The sequence below is a fragment of the Microcebus murinus genome, chromosome 31 (assembly GCF_040939455.1).
Source record: "Microcebus murinus isolate Inina chromosome 31, M.murinus_Inina_mat1.0, whole genome shotgun sequence".
Taxonomy (NCBI): Eukaryota; Metazoa; Chordata; class Mammalia; order Primates; family Cheirogaleidae; genus Microcebus; species Microcebus murinus.
Genome location: NC_134134.1, coordinates 3,563,857 through 3,585,718, shown reverse-complemented (window position 1 = coordinate 3,585,718; position 21,862 = coordinate 3,563,857). Strand labels below are relative to the sequence as shown.

At 39.3% G+C, this 21,862-nt stretch overlaps 1 protein-coding gene across 2 annotated transcripts in view; it reads right to left on the bottom strand.

Moving 5' to 3' along the window:
• The window catches only part of LOC109729190 (KRAB domain-containing protein 5-like), a 445,983-nt gene extending 424,629 nt beyond the window's left edge, over positions 1 to 21,354 (bottom strand). The window contains exons 1-3 of one of the 2 annotated variants that reach the window (XM_075998883.1): positions 21,245 to 21,354; positions 14,787 to 14,913; positions 14,194 to 14,289 (exon numbers count right to left, since the gene is read on the bottom strand). In XM_075998883.1, the coding sequence (XP_075854998.1) occupies positions 14,194 to 14,289; positions 14,787 to 14,913; positions 21,245 to 21,247 (226 nt within the window). In that variant the 5' untranslated portion in view covers positions 21,248 to 21,354. Of the gene's footprint in view, positions 1 to 14,061; positions 14,290 to 14,786; positions 14,914 to 21,244 lie in introns of those variants that run through there. The other variant, XM_075998884.1, reaches the window with a different exon arrangement.
• Positions 21,355 to 21,862: the final 508 nt, after the last annotated feature.

Here is a 21,862-nt window from a genome sequence, read left to right as displayed (position 1 = left end):
AAAAATTAGCCGGGCATGGTGGCGGATGCCTGTAGTCCCAGCTACTCGGGAGGCTGAGGCAGTAGGATCGCTGAGCCACGGAGATTGAGGTTGATGTGAGCCAGGCTGATGCCACAGAACTCACTCTAGCCTGGGCAACAAAGTGAGACTCTGTCTCAAAAAAAAAAAAAAAAAAAAAACTAAAAAACATACTTCCCTAATGTGAAGTGGCCTACGTTAAAAAAGGATAGAGGAAAAAATGTAAAGAACTATGAAATCACAAAACAAAATTATAAAATTAATCTATAAAATTCTGAATAAACATAGTAAATGACTGAACAAGAATTCTAGATAACTGTAATTTTCAAACATGACTGGGCACCATGAAGAGCACAGATTCTGAAACATTAGCTTACACATAGGGCAATTTTATTTCACAAAACACATAATCATACATAAAGATATTTGATAAATAAATGTTAAGGATTACGCATAGAAATGATGCTAGAGAACTTTTTTATTATGTCATTGCTGTGACTTTAATTTGTTTTTGTTCCCTCCATTTCTCAAGGTGTTGAGAAAGAAACTACAGAAGATAAACTAAAGAAAATTTAAAAGGAACCAAAGCAAGAAACTACAAAATCTATACAAGATATATTAAGGCAGTAAGAGAAGAAATGAGTGAGGACATAGCCACAAGAAACAAAGTCAGAGTAACTTAATTTCTTTCAGTGGTAACTTCTAATATAAATGGATTAAACTCTTTAATCAAAAGAAGATAATATGGCTGAATGGATCAAGATTAAATAATTTTCTACAATATTTTGTCTACTAGAACCTCTTTTTAGCTGCAAGGACTCAAAAAAGCTGAAACTAAATACATGAAAAATATATTCCATACAAATAGTAACTCTAAGTGGACACAGTATACATAATTATTACTATATTAAACAAAACGCACACTTTAGGGCAAAATTGTCATGAAAGAATATGATTGATATTACATAATGATAAAATAGGTCCATTTGCCAGGAAACTATTATATATGTGAAGTGTACATGTGTCTTAATATTTATAAAATATATGTTGAGCAGACGAGGGCTGGAAGGAGGGGTACCTGAGACCCCGGGAGACTCCACGGGAGGAGGCTGCGGAAGAGAACTGGAGGCTGAGACCACCGGACCAGCCCAGAGACCAGCAGCAAGGGTAGGTGGATTTGCTGTTTCCGCTCCCCTGCATTTGGGAGAGGGGGTGGGCTCCCCAGAGTGTGGAAATACCTGCGGACACCAGCCCAGAGACGGCTGCCGACAGCCAGCAGTGAGCCTGTAGCAGACGTGGCACCAGGCTTCCAACTCCCTCACGGCACCTCTGTGTGTACAGACCCCAGCCGTGCGGCAGGCGCCATATTGCCTCCTCCTCCCCTCCGCTGACCCTATCCACGGCTGCCCAGAGAGACAATACAGCCACCCGCCAGAGGCACCTCCAGGGAACAGGACCTTCCCTTTTGGGACCCTACAGCTGACTCAGGGGAACTCAGACTGTGAGCTGCCTACCCGCCAGCCCTCCCAGGTGCTGCTGGCACGGTGTTCCCAGGAGAACAGTGCTGACTCAGAGGCTGAGACACATAGACTCAGCCTGTGCTCCCTGTGGGTGAATTGGGACCAGAACTCTTCTCCCTGGTGGGGATACATTTGAACTCTGGGACTCAGAGGTGGGACCTGCAGACCAGATCCCCTGCACCTAGGTCAAGCATTGCCCGGGGCACAGAAGAGTTATACCTGGACAGGCTACTGAGGTGTGTGTGCCTTCAGGGGCAGATCAGAATCCTAGAGGGCAACCCTCCTCCCAAAAGGAGGCTGTACACCCAGCCCAGGTGGCGTTCTGTGCAGGGAAGCTCCCCGCTGGCATCACAGTCCGGGGAGGCCCGGTGGTGTGTGGTCTGGCCTGCTGGAAGAGACCCAGGAGTAGCTGCGGAGTTGGGGAGGGTGGAAAGAAGCCAGGTCCTCTCTAGACTGTGGGTCTCAGACAGCCCCACCCCCACACGCAGACTTTCTGGCTGAGTGCGACCATTCCAGCCCCGCCCTGACAGCTTCTCCTGGAAGCAGAGACCAGAATTTGACCCCTGCTAAGGACATTGGTGGTGCTTGAGGGCAGGCTTACCCAACCGAGCTCCGCCCAGAACAAGAGCTGATAACAGGACGCAAAATCAACAGCATAGCCTGTTCCTCCAAGCTGGTGCCACCTACTGAGAGGGATGGCATCCTGCACAGCCATTTCACGGCACCCATTGACTCAATATACAGGGAGTGGTCGAATCTCACCCACAGACACCACCTAATGGCTCAGAAACTAAACAAGGTGTGTGAATACCCAAACAAAAACCTAAAGGAAAGAAACAACAACGGATCAGCATGGAAAGAAATCAGCGAAAGAACTCAGGAAACATGAAGAACCAAACAGAAAACACACGCCCAAAGAGGATCACCAGCCCCCTAGAAATGGACACCAACCAAAATCAGGCAACCAATATGACAGAAGAGGAATTTCGTGGATCATAAGAACACTCACCAACCTGCAACAACAACTCAATAACCAACACAAAGAAACCACAAAAAGCCTCCAGGATATGGAACAAAGGTTCACTAAAGAGATCGAAACAGTGAAGAAAACTTTAACCGAAGTCCTGGAGATGAATAATCAACTCAGAAAATTACAAAATACTGTGGAAAATCTCAAGAACAGGGTAGATCAAACAGAAGAAAGAATCTCAGAGATTGAAGATAACACCTTCCAATTAAATAAATCAGTCACAGAGATAGAGGAGAGAAACAAGAGAAAAGAGGAAAGCCTACAAGAGCTGTGGGATTATGTGAAAAAACCTAACGTGAGGGTCATAGGGTTAGCAGAAGGGGAAGAAGACAACACTCAAGGGCTGGACAATCTTTTTGAAGATATAATAGAGGAAAATTTCTCAGGCCTTGCTCAAAATCTTGATATACAAGTTCAAGAAGCCCAGAGGACCCCTGGGAGATTCAATGCAAACAGGAAGACATCACGTCATGCAGTCATCAGACTAACCAAAATATCAACTAAAGAGGCCCTTCTAAGAGCTGTAAGAGGAAAGAAGCAAGTAACCTACAAGGGAAACCCAATACGAATAACACCAGACTTCTCTAATGAGACTTTACAAGCAAGGAGAGACTGGGGCCCCATTCTCACTCTTCTGAAACAAAACAATGCCCAGCCTAGAATCTTATTGCCTGCAAAACTAAGCTTCGTATATGAAGGAGAAATAAAGACATTCTCAGACAAGCAAAGTCTCAGGGAATTCACCAAGACAAGACCAGCCCTACAAGAACTACTGAATGCAGTGTTACACACGGAGCACCATAATAAAAACTCACGAATATAAAAACAACGAAGACCCAAAGATTAAAGGCCAGATAATACAATGGCTGAAGAGATATCAAAGCAACAACATCCAACCCAACACAATGAACAGTAATCTACCTTACCTATCAGTTCTCTCAATAAATGTGAATGGCTTAAACTCACCACTCAAGAGACATAGGCTGGCTGAATGGATAAGAAAATACAGGCCAAGTGTATGCTGTCTTCAAGAAACACATCTAACCTGCAAGGATGCATATAGACTAAAAGTAAAAGGGTGGAGATCAGTATTCCAGGCAAGTGGAAGGTAAAAGAAGGCTGGCGTGGCAGTTCTAATTTCAGACGATTTAGTTTTTAAAGCAACAAAAGTAGTGAAAGACAAAGAGGGTCATTATATAATGGTGAAGGGCACAATTCAACAAGAAGAGATAATAATTTTAAATATATATGCACCTAACTTAGGTGTACCCAGTTTCATAAAGCAAACCTTACTGGATCTAAGCAAATGGATTAATAGCAACTCCATAATCACCGGAGATTTCAACACCTCACAGATGGGACAAGACAGATCTTCCAAACAGAAAATTAATAAAGAAATAATGGACCTAAACAAAACCTTGGAACAACTGGGTCTGACTGACATCTACAGGACATTCTACCCACAAACCACTTAATATACGTTCTTCTCATAAGCTCACGGGACATTCTCTAAGATTGACCACATCCTAGGACACAAAGAAAATCTCAAGAAATTTAAAAAAATAGAAATCATACCATGTACCTTCTCAGATCACAGTGGAATAAAAGCAGAAATCAACCATAACAGAAACTCACATTTCTACACAAAAATGTGGAAATTAAACAACCTCCTACTAAATGATCACTTCATAAATGAAGAAATCAAGACGGAAATAAAAAAATTCTATGAAGAAAACAACAATAGAGAGACAAGTTATCAACTCCTCTGGGACAAAGCTAAAGCAGTTATGAGAGGAAAGTTTATCTCCATAAATGCCTATAACTAAAAGACAAAAGATCCCAAATAGACATTCTAATGAAACGACTCAAAGAGCTGGAAAAAGAAGAACAGACCAACCCCAAACCCAGCAGAAGAAGTGAAATCAACAAGATCAAATGAGAACTAAATGAAATTGAAAACAGGGAAGCTCTTCAGGAGATTAATAAAACAAAACGTTGGTTCTTTGAAAAAATAAACAAAATTGACAAACCATTGGCTAAGCTAATGAAAAGCAGAAAAGAGAAATCTCTAATAAGCTCCATCAGGAATAAAAAAGGAGATATCACAACTAATCCCAAAGAGATACAAGATATAATTTATGAATACTACAAAAATCGTTATAAATACAAACTGGAAAATGTGGAGGAAATGGACAAATTTCTAGAAACACACAGCCTCCCTAGGCTCAACCAGGAAGAAATAGATTCCCTGTACAGACCAATCTCAACAGCTGAAATAGAAACAGCAATTAAAAATCTCCCTAAAAAGAAAAGACCCGGTCCCGATGGCTTCACACCCGAATTTTACCACACTTACAAAAAGAACTAGTACCTATCTTGCAGAAACTATTCCACAACATCGAGAAGAACGGAAAGCTCCCTGACACCTTTTATGAAGCAAATATTACTCTGATACCAAAACCAGGAAAGGATGCAAAAAAAAAAGAAAACTACAGACCAATATCCCTAATGAATATAGATGCAAAAATTTTCAACAAAATCTTAGCTAACCGAATCCAGATGCTTATCAAAAAAATAATCCATCATGACCAAGTGAGCTTCATCCCAGGGTTGCAGGGATGGTTCAACATACGTAAATCTATAAATGCATTTCACCACATAAACAGAAGCAAAAACAAAGTTCACATGATTCTTTCAATAGATGCAGAAAAACCTTTTGACAAAATTCAACACCCTTTCATGATACGAACACTTAAGAAAATAGGCATACAAGGGACATACCTAAAAATGATACAAGCCATATATGACAGACCATAGCCAACATCATACTGAATGGGGAAAAATTAAAATCATTCCCACTTACAACTGGGACCAGACAAGGCTGCCCACTATCTCCACTTCTATTCAACATAGTGCTGGAAGTCTTGGCTACAACAATCAGACAGGTAAATGGAATTAAAGCTATCCAAATAGGGGCAGAAGAGATCAAACTTTCACTGTTTGCTGATGATATGATATTGTATCTGGAAAACCCCAAAGATTCAACCAACAAACTCCTGGAACTGATCAATGAATTTAGTAAAGTCTCAGGATACAAAATCAACACACAGAAATCAGAGGCATTCATATATGCCAACAACAATCTAATTGAGAACCAAATCAAAAACTCAATTCCCTTCACAATAGGAACAAAGAAATTAAAGTACCTAGGAATATACTTAACAAAGGAGGTAAAAGACCTCTACAGGGAGAACTATGAAACACTGAGGAAGGAAATAGCAGAGGATGTAAACAGATGGAAATCCATACCATGCTCGTGGATCGGCAGACTCAATATCATCAAAATGTCTATACTACCCAAACTAATCTACAGATTCAATGCAATACCTATTAAAATTCCATCAGCATTCTTCACAGATATAGAAAAAATAATTTTACGCTTCGTATGGAACCAAAGAAGACCCCAAATATCAAAAGCAATTCTAGGCAACAAAAACAAAATGGGAGGAATTAATATGCCAGATATCAAACTATACTACAAAGCTGTAGTAATTAAAACAATATGGTTTTGGCACAAAAAATAGGAATATGGACCAGTGGAATACATGTGAGAATCCTGATATAAAACCATCCTCATATAGCCATCTAATCTTTGACAAAGCAGACAAAAACATATGCTGGGGAAACGAATCCCTTTTCAATAAATGGTGCTGGGAAAACTGGATAGCCACCTGTAGAAGGCTAAAACAGGACCCACACCTTTCACCTCTCACAAAAACCAACTCACGCTGGATAACAGACTTAAACCTAAGGTATGAAACTATTAGAACTCTAGAGGAAAAAGTTGGAAACACTCTCCTAGACATCGGCCTAGGCAAAGAGTTTATGAAGAAGTCCCCAAAGGCAATCACAGCAGCAACAAAAATAAATGGGACATGATCAAACTACAAAGCTTCTGCACAGCCAAAGAAATAGTCATGAAAGTAAACAGACAACCTACAGAATGGGAGAAAATTTTTGCATCCTATAAGAAACTGATAACTATAATATACTTAGAACTCACGAAAATGAGGAAGAAAAAATCAAATAACCCTATCAAAAAGTGGGCAAAGGACTTTAACAGAAACTTTTCTAAAGAAGACAGAAGAATGGCCAACAAACATATGAAAAAATGCTCAACATCTCTAATCATCAGGGAAATGCAAATCAAAACCACAATGAGATATCACTTAACCCCAGTGAGAATGGCCTTTATCAAAAAGCCTCCAAGTAGTAAATGCCGGCATGGATGCGGAGAGAGAGGAACACTCCTACACTGCTGGTGGGACTGCAAACTACTTCAACCTCTTTGGAAAGCAATATGGAGATACCTTAAAGCGATACAAGTGAATCTACCATTCGATACAGCAATCCCATTGCTGGGCATCTACCCAAAAGATCCAATGACACTCTACAAAAAAGACACCTGCACTCGAATGTTTATAGTAGCACAATTCATAATTGCAAGGCTGTGGAAACAGCCCAAGTGCCCATCAATCCAAGAATGGATTAATAAAATGTGGTATATGTATACCATGGAGTACTATTCAGCTCTAAGAAACAATGGTGACATAGCACATCTTATATTTTCCTGGTTAGAGTTGGAACCCATACTATTAAGTGAAGTTTCCCAAGAATGGAAAAACATGCACCACATATACTCACCAGAAAATTGGTATTAACTGAACAGCACCTAAGTGGACACATAGGTACTACAGTGATAGGGTATTGGGCGGGTGGGAGGGGGGAGGGGGGCGGGTATATACATATATAATGAGTGAGATGTGCACCATCTGGGGGATGGTCATGATGGAGACTCAGACTTGTGGGGGTGGGGAAATGGGCATTTATTTAAACCTTAAAATCTGTACCCCCATAATATGCCGAAATAAAAAAAAAGGAAAAAATATATATATATATGTTATATGCTATGGATTATATGTTATATAATATATAAATTACATGTATATATAACATCAGGGATTTCAAACACTGGAAAAAAATATTGGCAGAAGTGAAGCAAAAAATAACACAGCAACATGGTTGCTGTTTATTTTAAGGCCACACCATCTATAATGATAGGAGAATTAGACAAAAGATCAATAAGAAAGTTGAAAACATAAATATTATATAGCAATTAGAACTAACAGACAAATACAGAATTATCAAGTCAAAGCAGCAAAGTATATAATATTTTCAATTACATATGCTGTCTTCTGTTAGAACACGTAAAAATCCTAATCAAATTTAAGATGACAGAAGGGCAAGAAAGTTGATGAGAAAACCCACCAGCCAGAGTCTCTAAGCAACAAAGACAAATTTTAGAAAAAAAGTGAAAAAAAGCCAAGGGGCAGGAAAACATAGATTGGTCAAGGATCAAAAGGAAGAGTGCCTGAAACTACAGAAGACTCTATAGGAAGAAGTTGTAGAGGAGAATTAAAAGAAAGACCGCCCAAAAGGTATAGAGACCAGTAAAAAGAAGGGTAATAGGAGCAGTTAAATTTCCCTTCCCTTGCATCTCAGACTGCTGGTGGACACCGGAGCAGTTAGAGAGACCTGCCAACATCAGCCCAGAGATGGCCACCACCAGTGAGTGGTGAGCCCCTTGCAGACACCAGAATCCCAGCTCCCTTTGGGTACCTCCCAGCCCATAGACTCTAGCCAATATGTAGGCACCATACTGCTTCCTTCTACCCTTACCCTATCCTACCTGTGGCTGTGAGGGAGACAATTTAGCTACCACTCAGAGGCATCTGCAGGTAATGTGACCTTTCCTTTTGGGACCCTCTAGCAGACTGAGGGGTATTCACACTGTGACCTCCTACCCTCCAGCTCTCCAGGGTGCCACCTTCCTGGACTCCAGAACAATGGGGCATATCCTGGGGCAGAGAACGTTGATCCACTTTGGACACCTTGATCTCCTGGACCCAGGAGACAGGCCTGCAGATGAGATCCCTTACACCGAGGTCCTGATCACATACACTGGGGCACAGAATGGATATTTGTGAATGAGCCTATTGACGTGTGTGTGTGTCTTCAGGGGCAGATCAGCATGCTTCAGGGACAACAGTCTTCCCACCAGAAGGCTGTCCACCTGGCCCAGGCTGCAATCCTGGGCAGGGAACCTCCCAGTGCACATCATGGCCAGGGGATACGAATTGACTTGTGGTCTTGACTGCTGGCAGAAGTCCGGGAAAAACTGTGGAATGGGGGGATGAAAACGAGTGAGGCATGCTCCAAACTGCAGTCTCAGACAGATCCACTCCCACACATGGACTTTTCAGCTGAATGGGACAATTTCAGCCCCTCCCTGGAAGCTTTGCTCAGAAGTACAGAATAGATCTTTGACCCCTGCTAACAGCATCTGTGGAGTTTAAGAGCAGGCTCACCCAACCCAGCTGTGTCCAGTCGCATTCTCTCACCTACTACCACTGAGGTGAAGAATAAGGACACACCTGGAAGTCCCAGGGTCCCACTTACCACCTGAGGCATTAGAGGACCTCTGCAGAGGAATAAAAGCTAGTTACGGAACCCACAAACAACACTGCAGCCTGCTCCTCCTAGAAAGTGCTACAAACTGACAGGAGGTAATTCTGCACATACCCTTTTACTGCATCTACTGACTCATCATAAAGGGTGTAATTGAACCTCATTCACAAACACCACCTACTGGATCAGAGAATAAACAGGGTGTGTCATATTCAAATGAAAATCTAAAGGTAAGAAGCAATAGCTGATCCGCATGGGATGGAATCAGTGAAAGAATTCTGGAAGTATGAAGAATCAAACAGAAAGCACACCTCCAAGGGGGAACACCAGCTCTCTAGCAATGGACATAAACTAAATTCCAAATGCTAAAATGACAGAAGAATTTTGAACATGGATTGTTAGAAAACTGAATGATGTGCAAAAAAAAAAAAAAAAAAAAAATGGATAACCAACACAAAGTAACCACACACAAAATCCAGGACTTTGAAAAAAAATCACTAAAGCAATTGAAATAAAGCAGTCATGAGAGGAAAATTTATATCCATAAATGCCTACAAGCAAAAAACAGAAAGATCACAAATAAACAACCTAATGAATCATCTCAAAGAACTGCAAGAATGAGCAAACTAACCCCAAACCTACCAGAAGAAATGAAGACAGAAAGATCACAAATAAACCATCTAATGAATTGTCTCAAGAACTGGAAAGGATGAGCAAACCGACCCCAAACCCACCAAAAGAAATGACATCACAAAGATCAGAGCAAAACTAAATTAAATTGATAACAAAAGACCTGTATAAAAGATTAATTTTAAAAAAGTTAGTTCTTTGAAAAAATAAATAAAAGTGACTCGCCTTTGCATAGATTAATGAGAAGCATATCAGAAAGAACTCTAAAGCTCCAATAGGAAAGAAAAAGGAGAAATTACAATGATGCGATGGAAATACAAAATATCATCCACGAATTTTATAAAAACTGCTATGCACGTAAACTGGAAAATGTGTAGGAAGTGGACAAATTCTTAGAAATACACAGCCTCACTACTCTCAATCAGGAAGAAATAGAATTCCTGAACAGACAAATATCAAGGTCCAAAACTGAAACAGCACTAAAAAAACTTTCCTGAAAAGAAAAGTCCCGAACCAGATTTTTTCACACTCTAATTTTACCAGACCTACAAAAAGAAGTGGCGCCTATCCTGCAGAAAATATTTAACAAGATGGAGAAGGAAGTTAACCTCTCTGACATGTTGTTTTGAAGCTAACATCACCCTGATATGAAAACCAGGAAAGGATGCAACAAAAAAACAAAACTACAGGCCAATATCCCTTATGAATATAGATGTAAGAATTCTCAACAAAATCCTAGCAAACAGAATTCAGCTTATTATAAAAAAATAATCTATGACGATCAAGTGAGTTTCATCCCAGAGAAGCAGGGATGGTTCTACATCTGCAAATCTATAAATTCAACTTACCACATAAATAGAAGCAAAAACTAAGACCATATGATCCTCTTAATAGACACAGAAAACACATTTGAAAACATTCAACATCCTTTTGTGATAAGAATGCTTAATAAAATAGGCAGAGACAGGACTTACCTACAAAAGGTAAGCCACATATGACAAACCCACAGCCATCATCATACTGAATGGGGAAAAACTGAAAGCATTCCCACTTAGAACTGAAACCAAACAAAGTTGCCCTCTATCACTGCTTCTATTCAACATAGTGCTGGAAGTCCTAGCCAGAGCAACAGACAAGAGAATCAAATCATGTGCATGCAAATAGGGGCAGAAGAGATGAAACTATCTCTCTTTGCTGATGATATGAACTTGTCATCAGTAAAACCCCAAACAGTGTGCCATTAGATAGGGACAACAAGAATACAAAATGCAAAAAGAACGGTCTCTTCAATTGGTGCTAGGAAAACAGGATATTCGTAAGCAAAAATAAGATTAGATAATTTTGCTTATAGCACTATCAAAAATTAACTCAGAATAAAACAAAAAGTCTCATGTAAGACATAAATCCTTTAAAATTTTAAAACATATTTAAAAAACCTTCTTGGTATTGATATTAGTAATACATTTTTTTAGATATGACACCAAAGGTATGAAAACCAAAAGAAATATAAAACAAGTTGGGCTGCAACAAATTAAAAAGCTTCTGTATGGAAAACAAAACAATAAAAAAGAGTATTTTCTGATTTACAAATAATATACCTAATAAGAGGTTAATATCCCAATTATGTAAGAAAGTTATTCAAATCAAAGGTAAAAATAATAATAAATATTTTTTTTTTGAAAATAGGCAAAGACTAAATGCATATCTTCTAGATGAAGTCATACAAATAAATGACCAACAAGTATGTCAATATCACTTATAATATCTCAATATCACAAATCATCAGAGAATTGAAAATCAAAATCGTGATGAATTATCACTGTATACCTGATAGAATGTCTCACATCAAAAGGAACAGATAAGATTTAATAAGAACATGAAGAAAAAGAAAAAGAAATCCTGTAACCAGTTGGTAAGTTTAAATTGGTCAATTATGAAAACCAATACAGAAATTCTTTAAACAATAAAATAGAAAAGGACTACCATACAATGCAACCGCCTCACTTCTATGTATATAACCAAAGGAAATAAAATCAGTATCTTGAACAAATATCTGCATCCTCATGTTTATTGCAACATTATTCAAAATTGCCAAGACATGAAAACAACCTAAACATTTGTAAAAGCTGAATGAATAAAGAAAATAGGGTACATATGCAAAATAGAATATCACTCAGCTATAAAAATTGTATTCAATCATTTCTACAACATGGATAGACGTGGAGGACATTATGCTAACTGAAATCATTCAAGCACACAAACATAAATACTGTATAATCTTACATACATGGGGAATCTAAAAAGTTTAAACTCGTAGAAACAGAGATTACAAGGCTAATTTCCAGGGCCTGAGGTGAAAAAAAAAGCAAAGATGTGGTTCAAGAGTACAAACATTAAGTTACAAGACCAAAAAGTTTTGTAGACATAATGTATATCATGGTGTCTATAGCTAATAATAATGTTTTGCATCTTAAAATTTACTGACTGTAGACCTTAAGTATTCTCACTATAAAAAAAATAAGTAATTGTGAGGTAATATATATTTCCATTAACTTGGTTGTGTTAATCATATCAAAACATATAATATATCAAATAATTACATAGTACATAATAATTATATAGTTATACTATTTTTATTTCTGAAGAAAATTCATATGACACACACAAACACATATATATACACACATAAACATTTGAATGACACAGTACCAGTAGGCTTCATACTAAACAAGAGAAAATTATAGAATTAGAGTTGGTAACAGTTAAAGACTGGGAGTTTAATGTATGCTCAGCAGTGTTCTATGCACCCCAAACATATTTCACAATTGTAGGGTACTGCAGGGCTTAGTGGCTCACGCCTATAATTCTAGCACTCTGGGAGGCCGAGGTGGGCAAATCGCTCCTGGTCAGGCATTTGAACCCAGACTGAGCAAGAGCAAGACCCCTACTACTAAAAATAGAAAGAAATGAATTGGCAAACAAAAATATATAGAAAAAATTAGCCGAGCATTTTGGCACATGCCTGTAGTCCCAGCTACTCCAAAGGCTGAGGCAGTAGGATTGCTCTAACCCAGGATTTTGAGGTTGCTGTGATGTAGGCTGATGCCACAGCACCCTAGCACAGGCAACGAAGGGAGACTCTGACTAAAAAAAAAATGTAAAGTGTACATACATTAAACTATATTAAAATTTAGAAATTTGGGCACATAGAATTAAATTATTAATCAGAGTCACAAAAAAAAAACCCAGAATTTTGATGTAAAATAACATTATCTTTTCTAATATTTAAGGAGATACTTAGTGTTCTGATAATGAGCATGAATTTCTATAGAAACGCATTTAATCATTTCACAGGATAACAAAAACTAAAGCAGAAAACATATAACATCTGCTTGTGGTGACCCTGGGATTTCTGAACTAAATACCAATATCACCACCACACTCACACATTCCAGACATGATGCAATAAATGCAGAGCAATTAAAAGATGGTTTGCAGACTGGTGTGGAGGCTCGTGCTTGTAATCCTAGTGCTCTGGGAGGGCAAAGGAGGAGGATCGCTTGAGCTCAGGAGTTCAAGACTAGTCAGAGCAATAGCAAGACACCATCTTTACTAAAAATAGAAAAAGTAGCCAGGGACTTTGGCACATGCCTATAGTGTCAGCTACTCAGGATACTGAGCAGGAGGATCACTTGAGCCCAAGAGTTTGAAGATTCAGTGAGCTACCACAATGCATTGCACTCTATCCAGGTTGAGAGAGTGAGATTCAGTCTCAAAAAAAAATTCATTACCATAGATTTTCTCAAATATACACACATATTTCCATGTCTTGTAATGTAATGGAACACAGTCAGTACCTGCAGTCCATTATAAACCAAGAGTAGGGCTTTTGTTCTCACTCTAACCTTAAAAGAACAATAAAAGGCCGGGCGCGGTGGCTCCCGCCTGGAATCCTAGCTCTCTGGGAGGCCGAGGCGGGCGGATTGCTCGAGGTCAGGAGTTCAAAACCAGCCTGAGCAAGAGCGAGACCCCGTCTCTACTATAAATAGAAAGAAATTAATTGGCCAACTAATATATATAGGAAAATGAGCCAGGCATGGTGGCGCATGCCTGTAGTCCCAGCTACTCGGGAGGCTGAGGCAGGAGGATCTCTCGAGCCCAGGAGTTTGAGGTTGCTGTGAGCTAGGCTGATGCCACGGCACTCACTCTAGCCTGGACAACAAAGCGAGACTCTGTCTCAAAAAAAAAAAAAAAAAAAAAAGAACAATAAAGAAAAATAAAGTCCTTAGATAATTTAAGAATAAGGGACAGGGAAGCCTCTATCAAAGATTAAGAGAAAGAAACCCAGGCTTCCCAGATCCAATTTCCATTGAAGCAGAGTTTTCCAAAGCACTTTTTAAGGTCTGGCTTCTTCCTTGACCTTTGAACTTCTAATATGTGTCATCTGCTTTATTCACTCCCACCTACCTGAGTTTTTGGCTACTGTCTTCTTCGTCTTCACATTCCAAGGCTCTTTTCCTTGCTCCAGACAGGTGATCAGGTCTGGCTTAGAGGCAACAAGACCTGTTTTATTTGAAAAATGTAACATATTTTTGGGATTCTTCCATTACCAATTGAGTACTGTGCTCAGTAGAGAAAGGGGAACAATATAGAAAGATTCTTAAAAAAATCCCAAAATACTAATTTCTAACAGACACTTTAGAATATTTAGAAAGTATTTAAAATTTGGGGGTCCTTAGCTCCATTGCCCAATACTGTGGAATCAAATGTTGGTTATGGAAATTGGAATTTAAGATGTGAGCAATAGCATCTTATGCCACTAATGTTTTGGAATTACCACTGACGAAGAGTGAAGGGTACAGAGCAGTTCAAGAAAGGGAAAGATTCATGTCAAGATAAAACAGATTGAAGATTTTCTTTCCTATACCAACAAATTTTTCCTTGAAAACAAACATCTTAACTTCCATCATGCAAAGAAGAAAATCCCGGAAAAATTCTACAAAGTTAGAATATAAAATCTGTAGTATGAAATAAAAATTGTGTATTGAAATGATCTTTACCCATGAACACCAAATGTCTGTAGTTCTCAAGCATCACATCTCTATACAACTTCTGCTGAGCATTGTCAAGACATGCCCACTCCTCCAGAGAGAATTCTATGGCCACATCCCTGAATGTCAACAGTCCCTGAAACAAAACAAAACAAAACACATATTCACCAAGTGGTCATGTAGAGAATTCTTAATCTCACAGCTGGTGAAATAATGGAGTGAAGAGAACTGGTTCTGACTCATATGAATAACTGGAATTATTCAAGCAGACAAATTTTAACACAAAAATATTCTCTAATATATTATCTAACTCTGGAGAGAGAGGGTGACATAAGGTCCACAAATCTCATGTAGATATTATAATTTTCTGGATAAGGAATAAAATTCCAGTCACCAACATAGACATTTATATTTGTGAGTACTATATTTACATCATACAGGATAAGTTGTGTATATTTTTCAGATAGAAAAATCATGTTGACTTAGAAGATATTAATGCTTCTTAAATTTTGCAAAGACTTTATTACGTACAACAACAAACTAGAAATAATCCTAAAATACAAATTTTTGATTTCAAAAATCTGGAGTGAAGCCTGAGTTTCTGAATTTCTAACAAACTCAGCAGTGACATCATTGCTTCTGGTAGAAAGGAAATATTTTTCAAACATTCAGTAAGCAGCAGAACCTGGCTTCATCTGAGTTCACTGTTCCAGGAAACAAAGATGAGAGACTTTACTTTCCAGAGCAAGTAATATGCAAATGGAATCTAATATAAAAGAAGAGCTTCCACATAAACTGTGATGGTTTATGCTCATCACTAAGTAAATCTTCACAAGGTACTTCATAATTGACAGGAAAATAATTAACTCTATACTAGAAAAATGATAGAGAACACATTAACCAAGTGAATGAAATTAATACCAACTATAATACAACAAATTACTATCAGGTATCAATGCACACAGACATACCACCACTGCTGTGATATTTTGATATTTTTGGCCAAAAGAAAACAGTAAATTATCATCTGAATCTAATCATGAACATGAGTTTTATGCAAAGTTCAAGCTACAGTTATCTCTCATGTTCTGTCATCTCAAATAATGTATTTAAATAGTCTTTCTTTAGTATCCCAGAGAACTAGTGTCTTCTAATTATTCTTTTTCGCAGAACTTTCTAAGTTATCTAAACAATTAATGTGTATTCCACTAATCTCTTTCTGCACAGAACTGATGGAGCATCTAGATAGAACATAAACCGTACATGTACCCCTTCTTCACTGATATCCTGGGGATTGAACTCATCTCCAATAGTAATCTTGGGCATCCAAGATTCTGCCTCCAAGATGTTCAACAGCAACAAAGGGAATATTTTCAATATTGCAAGTTTTAAATTTATGGTGACAATTGTTCATGGTGCATAAGCATGGATGGAGAGAAGGCTCTGGCATATAGGGGGAGAATAATTTTTCAGAGCTCCTCGACTATCATTAAGAAAAAGAGGGAAAAAAGTATTTGAAATGAAGGCATTAGGTAGGAACAACAATGCAAAGTCTGTACACAAGACATAACAAGAGGAAAAGTGAACATAGCCCCTGACCTGGGACACGTTCCCAGGAGAACTAGCCATTTCTTTCTCTTCCTCCTTCGAGAAATACCTTCTTAGTTAAGATTATCTGGAAAGATCACACATGTATCTTGAGAATATGCATCTAAAGGTGTTCGCACAACCTTTTCCCCTGCTACCACCTCACCCACAGCAAAAGGACCATGGTGCAGAAAAATTCACACTTCCCTGTCCTTTATCACAGGAGAAAGTTAGAAGCAATGATCTCCTACATATAGATCAAAATTTGAGGTTTTTTCCTTTCCTGCCCTCAGCTTTTCTGTCCTGCCAAAGTCACCAGCAATTTTTGCTGCAGCAGTGAGAATATGGACCATACTGACCTGCCCTTACAAAACACAAGAAACTTTTCTAAAGAAGACAGAAGAATGGCCAACAAACATATGAAAAAAAATGCTCAACATATCTAATCATTAGGGAAATGCAAATCAAAACCACAATGAGATATCACTTAACTCCAGTGAAAATGGCCTTTATTAAAAAGTCCCCAAACAATAAATGCTGGTATGGATGTGGAGAGATAGGAACACTCCTACACTGCTAGTGGGACTGCAAACTAATTAAACCTCTGTGGAAAGCAATATGGAGATACCTTAAAGTGATACAAGTGGATCTACCATTTGATCCAGCAATCCCATTACTGGACATCTACCCAAAAGATCCAATGAAACTTTCCCAAAAAGACACCTGCACTCGAATGTTTATAGCAGCACAATTCATAATTGCAAGGCTGTGTAAACTTGCCCAAGTGCCCATCAATCCAAGAGTGGATTAATAAAATGTGGTATATGTATACCATGGAGTACTATTCAGCTATAGGAAACAATGGTGATATAGAACATCTTGTATTTTCCTGCTTAGAGCTGGAACCCATACTATTAAGTGAAGTATCCCTAGAATGGAAAAATAAGCATCACATATACTCACCAGCAAACTGGTATTAACTGAGCAGCACCTAATTGGACACATAGGAACTACAGTAATTGGGTATTGGGCAGGTGGGAGGGGGAGGGAGGTGGCATACATAATGAGTGAGATTTCCACCATTTGGGGAATGGTCGAGCTGGAAACTCAGACTTGTGGGGAGAGGAGGGAAAGGGCATTATTTGAAACCTTAAAATTTGTACCCCCATAATTGTTGAAATAAAAAACAAACATCAAGGTATCAATGGGGTCTAAAAAAAAAAAATAAATAAATAAAAAAACAAAAAAAAAAACAAACCTTAAAAATATCTCTAATCTTGTGAAGGGAATCAGGTCAGGTATTGTTGACCCATCCTTGTGCTGCTAAATTGAAGATCAATGTCTTTTTAGTATTTACACTTCTAAACTGCCTATAAATTGAGCATTCCCATAACTCCCTTCTCAGCTCCACTAATTCACTATAACTACTCATAGAACACAGCAAAACATTTTAATTACATTTTACAGTTTATTAGAATTGGTACACGCAGGAATGGCCAAATGGAAGAAATGTGCAGAGCAAGACAAAGTGGTGGGGCAAGATGGCACTAGAAACTAATGCTGGTAAATAGCTGAGATTGATTAAAGAAATCTCCCATCCTTTTTGTTCATTAAGAGCAGCTCACTGCAAAGAAACACCCTTTATGTTATGACTTAGATGATGCTCCCTATTTTACCTATCACAAAGCCAGACACAGACCCTAAAAATCCCATTTTTGCTTCACAAACAATTAGAAGAACAATTCTGTATTCACTAGTGTAAACTAAATACTTGCTAACCATATGTGAGCTAAGTTATTCTCCTTTTGCCAGGCCCCTGAACTGTCATCCTCCCTCAGAATTAACCAGTATATAACCCCACTCTCTGCCCCTCCTAAGAATAGTCTGTCTTCAGGGTAATTCATTCTCTGATTTATCGTCTACTTGTGCCAGCTGACATCCTGACATCTCCCTGAAATGCTGTTTCTAATCTCATTTTCTCTTTCCTATAAAAGGAAGCCCCTTTTTGCCTAACGTTTGAGATGCTTGCAGATCTTATATTTGGTGCTTCCCACAGTCGCAATACTCCTTCACAATAAAGACACTTCTCACCTAAATCTGAAATGGTTGTATTTGCCAATGTCTAAAAACAGTCCCAGGACAATAACAGATGCACTCCCAGAAGGAGTATCACACAGTTTTCCATCCCTAAACCAACAAACCTTCCAATGGGTCCTTGTTCCTAGCTTTCCAGGGGTCTGTAGCTTCTTTCACTATAAAGAGCTCCTTCCCTGGCAGACATGAGTAGGCTAGAACACCTAAGAGTTAGGCCCCTTAGGAAAAACTCACTGGGCATTCAATGACTTCCTTTTACAGGCTGAAGATTGGGGTAAGCTTGGAGGCCCTGGTTCCATGCCTCTGCTTCTCATTCAGGGTTACTCATTTCATTGTAAATAAAAGAATACCCAGTGTTTGAAGAATCTAGCAAAATTTCTTAAACTAAGTTTATAGGTTTATAGAAGGGAGAACAATTCTGAAGGGAAAATACTCAGACCACAGTGTTTTTACTCTGCTCTCACAGGACAACAACCAACACAGAAGATTTATAGGACCAATGTGTACAAATTTCCCCATAATAACAAACAAGCAATCAATTTTGCGGGTAACTGTCCTCAAATACAGCTCAATCTGATACTATCTGACTGAAGATAGTCTCAAATCACACAGGTTTAGGATTCAACCCCCAAAACTATCCCCTCTTTCAGACACCCCTTGCAGGTCCAGGACTCCAAAACTTCTGATAGACCAGCCTCAAGTTGGAGTTTCATGACCTCCTCTGTATATTTGATTCATTTCCTAGACCAGCTCACAAAGCTCAAGAAAATATTTATTATTTTCACTGATTTATCACAAAGGATATCTTGAAATATATAAACAAAAATCCAGGTCAGGAGATACATAAGGCAAGGTATGGGGAAGAAGGGGTGCAGATTCAAGCCCTTGATAGGCTCCCCACTTCCAGGAACCACCACTTGTTCAGCTATCTAGAAGTTCTCCAAACCCTGTCCTTTGGGGTTTTTATAGTAGCTTCATTTATAAGCATAATTAGTTTATCTATATAAGTTATTTACAATCCAATTGACCTTCAGCCCCTCCCTGCTGCCCAAAGGCTGGGAATAGGACTGAAAATTCCATCCCTTCAAGCAAATGGCCGGTTTCCCTGGCAACCAGCCTCCCACCCAGTGATTTCTGGGAGTTTTATAAAAACTGCCTTATTAACATAAGCTCAGAAGTGTTTGATAGGCTAATTATAAATAACAAAAGATTGCCTTTCACCTTTACCATTCAGGAAATACTTCAGGAACCAAGAAAGAAAGGCCAAATATTTTAACAAAAAGATATTGTTATTGCTATAGACATTTAGAAAATAACAAAGTCTACAGGAGCTGAGAGCCAAGAATCATGCATAGAAAAACAAAATATATCTATCATAATATCACAGAAATTGTAAGGCACTTAAATTTCATATTTCTAAAGGAAAACCAAAAGTATTTATCTCTTTTAGACAATAAGTAGGTCATTTATTATTTTCATTATAACAAATCATTTAGGAAACAATGGCATGTGAACTCTTCTAAGAGTTGCCAAATCCCATCTCATAGGCTTTATTGTTAAACTCCAATATCCAGATAACAGGACACAAAACAGAGTGATCCACTTTCACAAATCCTCAACCCTAAAAAAAAGAAAAGAAGCAGAAATAGGTGTGTGGTGACTCTTTGTCACTCACTAATTTTTTGCCCACACTTACTTGTAGAAACCTATTCATTTTTCTGCAACCAAAATGCAACAAAAATTTGTTTCTATTTCAATTGCTGGGTATACTTGCCAAAGCAAAGCCCTGAAATTCTATTAAAAATCACTGGCAGGCTGAGTGTGATGGCTCAGGCCTGTAATCCCAGCACTCTGGGAGGCCCAGGGGGGCGGATTGCTCGAGGTCAAGAGTTCAAAACCAGCCTGAGCAAGAGCGAGACCCCATCTCTACTATAAATAGAAAGAAATTAATTGGCCAACTAATATATATAGAAAAAATTAGCCAGACATAGTGACCCATGCCGTTAGTACCAGCTACTTGGGAGACTGAGGCAGGAGGACTGCATGAGCCCAGGAGTTTGAGGTTGCTGTGAGCCAGCCAGGCTGACACTAGAGCACTCAATGTAGCCTGGGCAACAAAGCGAGACTCTTGTCTCAAAAAAAAAAAAAATAAGTTTTAAAAATGCAATATATAAATAGAGTTTTTCTGAAATCTACTTTTATATGACTCCTTTTTATGATGACATAAAGACTACACAACTATAACCACTGAATTATTGAATTTGGTTTGCTGTCTCCTGGACTTTTTGAAAGTCTTTGATTTAAGCCCTCCTGATGGACCTCAAAAACAAACCATAGATGACTGCTCTCAGAACCATAAATCGCAGTTTGCTTTAATAAATTCTGTCACCTTTTTAAGCGGTGCCTTAGTTTAATTTTTAACATGAGAGTGGAGTGGTGGGGACCCCAGGGGCTACAGATCCTCCCACGCATGAACCCTGCAGCCCAGCTTAAATTCCTCCCTGATGACCCTGTAGTCACCCCACAATGTAGTGGAAACGCAGGGCTGCATCACAGAACTACCCAGATGACTCCCACTGGGCCACAGATGCCTGGGGGGATGAGACAGGGCGCTCCTGGTTCCAGCTGCGGCCCAACCCTGCTCTAAGCAGCAGGGGACTGAGGGCCAAGCAGGCCTAATGAGTCCCTTGTCCCCAGACTCCGGGTCTGGCGGGAAGCCGGGGTCCTGCCACAGCCAGTTCCACTGGGTTTCAAATCCCCTTGCACAGCCGGCCCCACACACTCACCATTTTCCAACTTCCGTGGTGCCCTGGGATCCTTCTTGCAGATGTTTCAGAACCCGCAGTTCAGAGGGTGACAAAGGCTGAGGGTTACCTGACTTTCCCAAAGCAAAGAAGAAGGAGCACTGACGACAAAAAGGAGCGTGGAGGAGAGGCAGGAGACAAAGGCCCCTCACCTCCCACCTCCCCCCACCCCCCACAGGTCCCGGAAGTCCCGCCCTTCCACTGCGTGCCTGATTGGAGAGTTCCCATTCCAGGATTTCTGATTGGCTCGGGCTCTAGGCCACACCCCTTAGAGCCCTGATTGGCATATAATGGGATCCACCTACTAATGGCAACCAGGGCTTTCTGTCTGCTCTGGGACCTGTTGGTACCTGCAGCACATTTGCATTTAACCTTGTATGTAGGTTATATCCAAGCCAGGCACGGTGGCTCACGCCCGTAACCATAGCACTCATCTCAGGAGTTCAAGACCACACTGAGCAAGTGGGAGACCCTTGTCTCTACTAAAAAAATAAAAATAAATTAGCCAAACAACTAAAAATAAAAAAAGTTTAGCCAGGCATGGTGACACATACATGTAGTCCCAGCTAATCAGGAGGCTGAGGCAGGAGGATCCCTTGA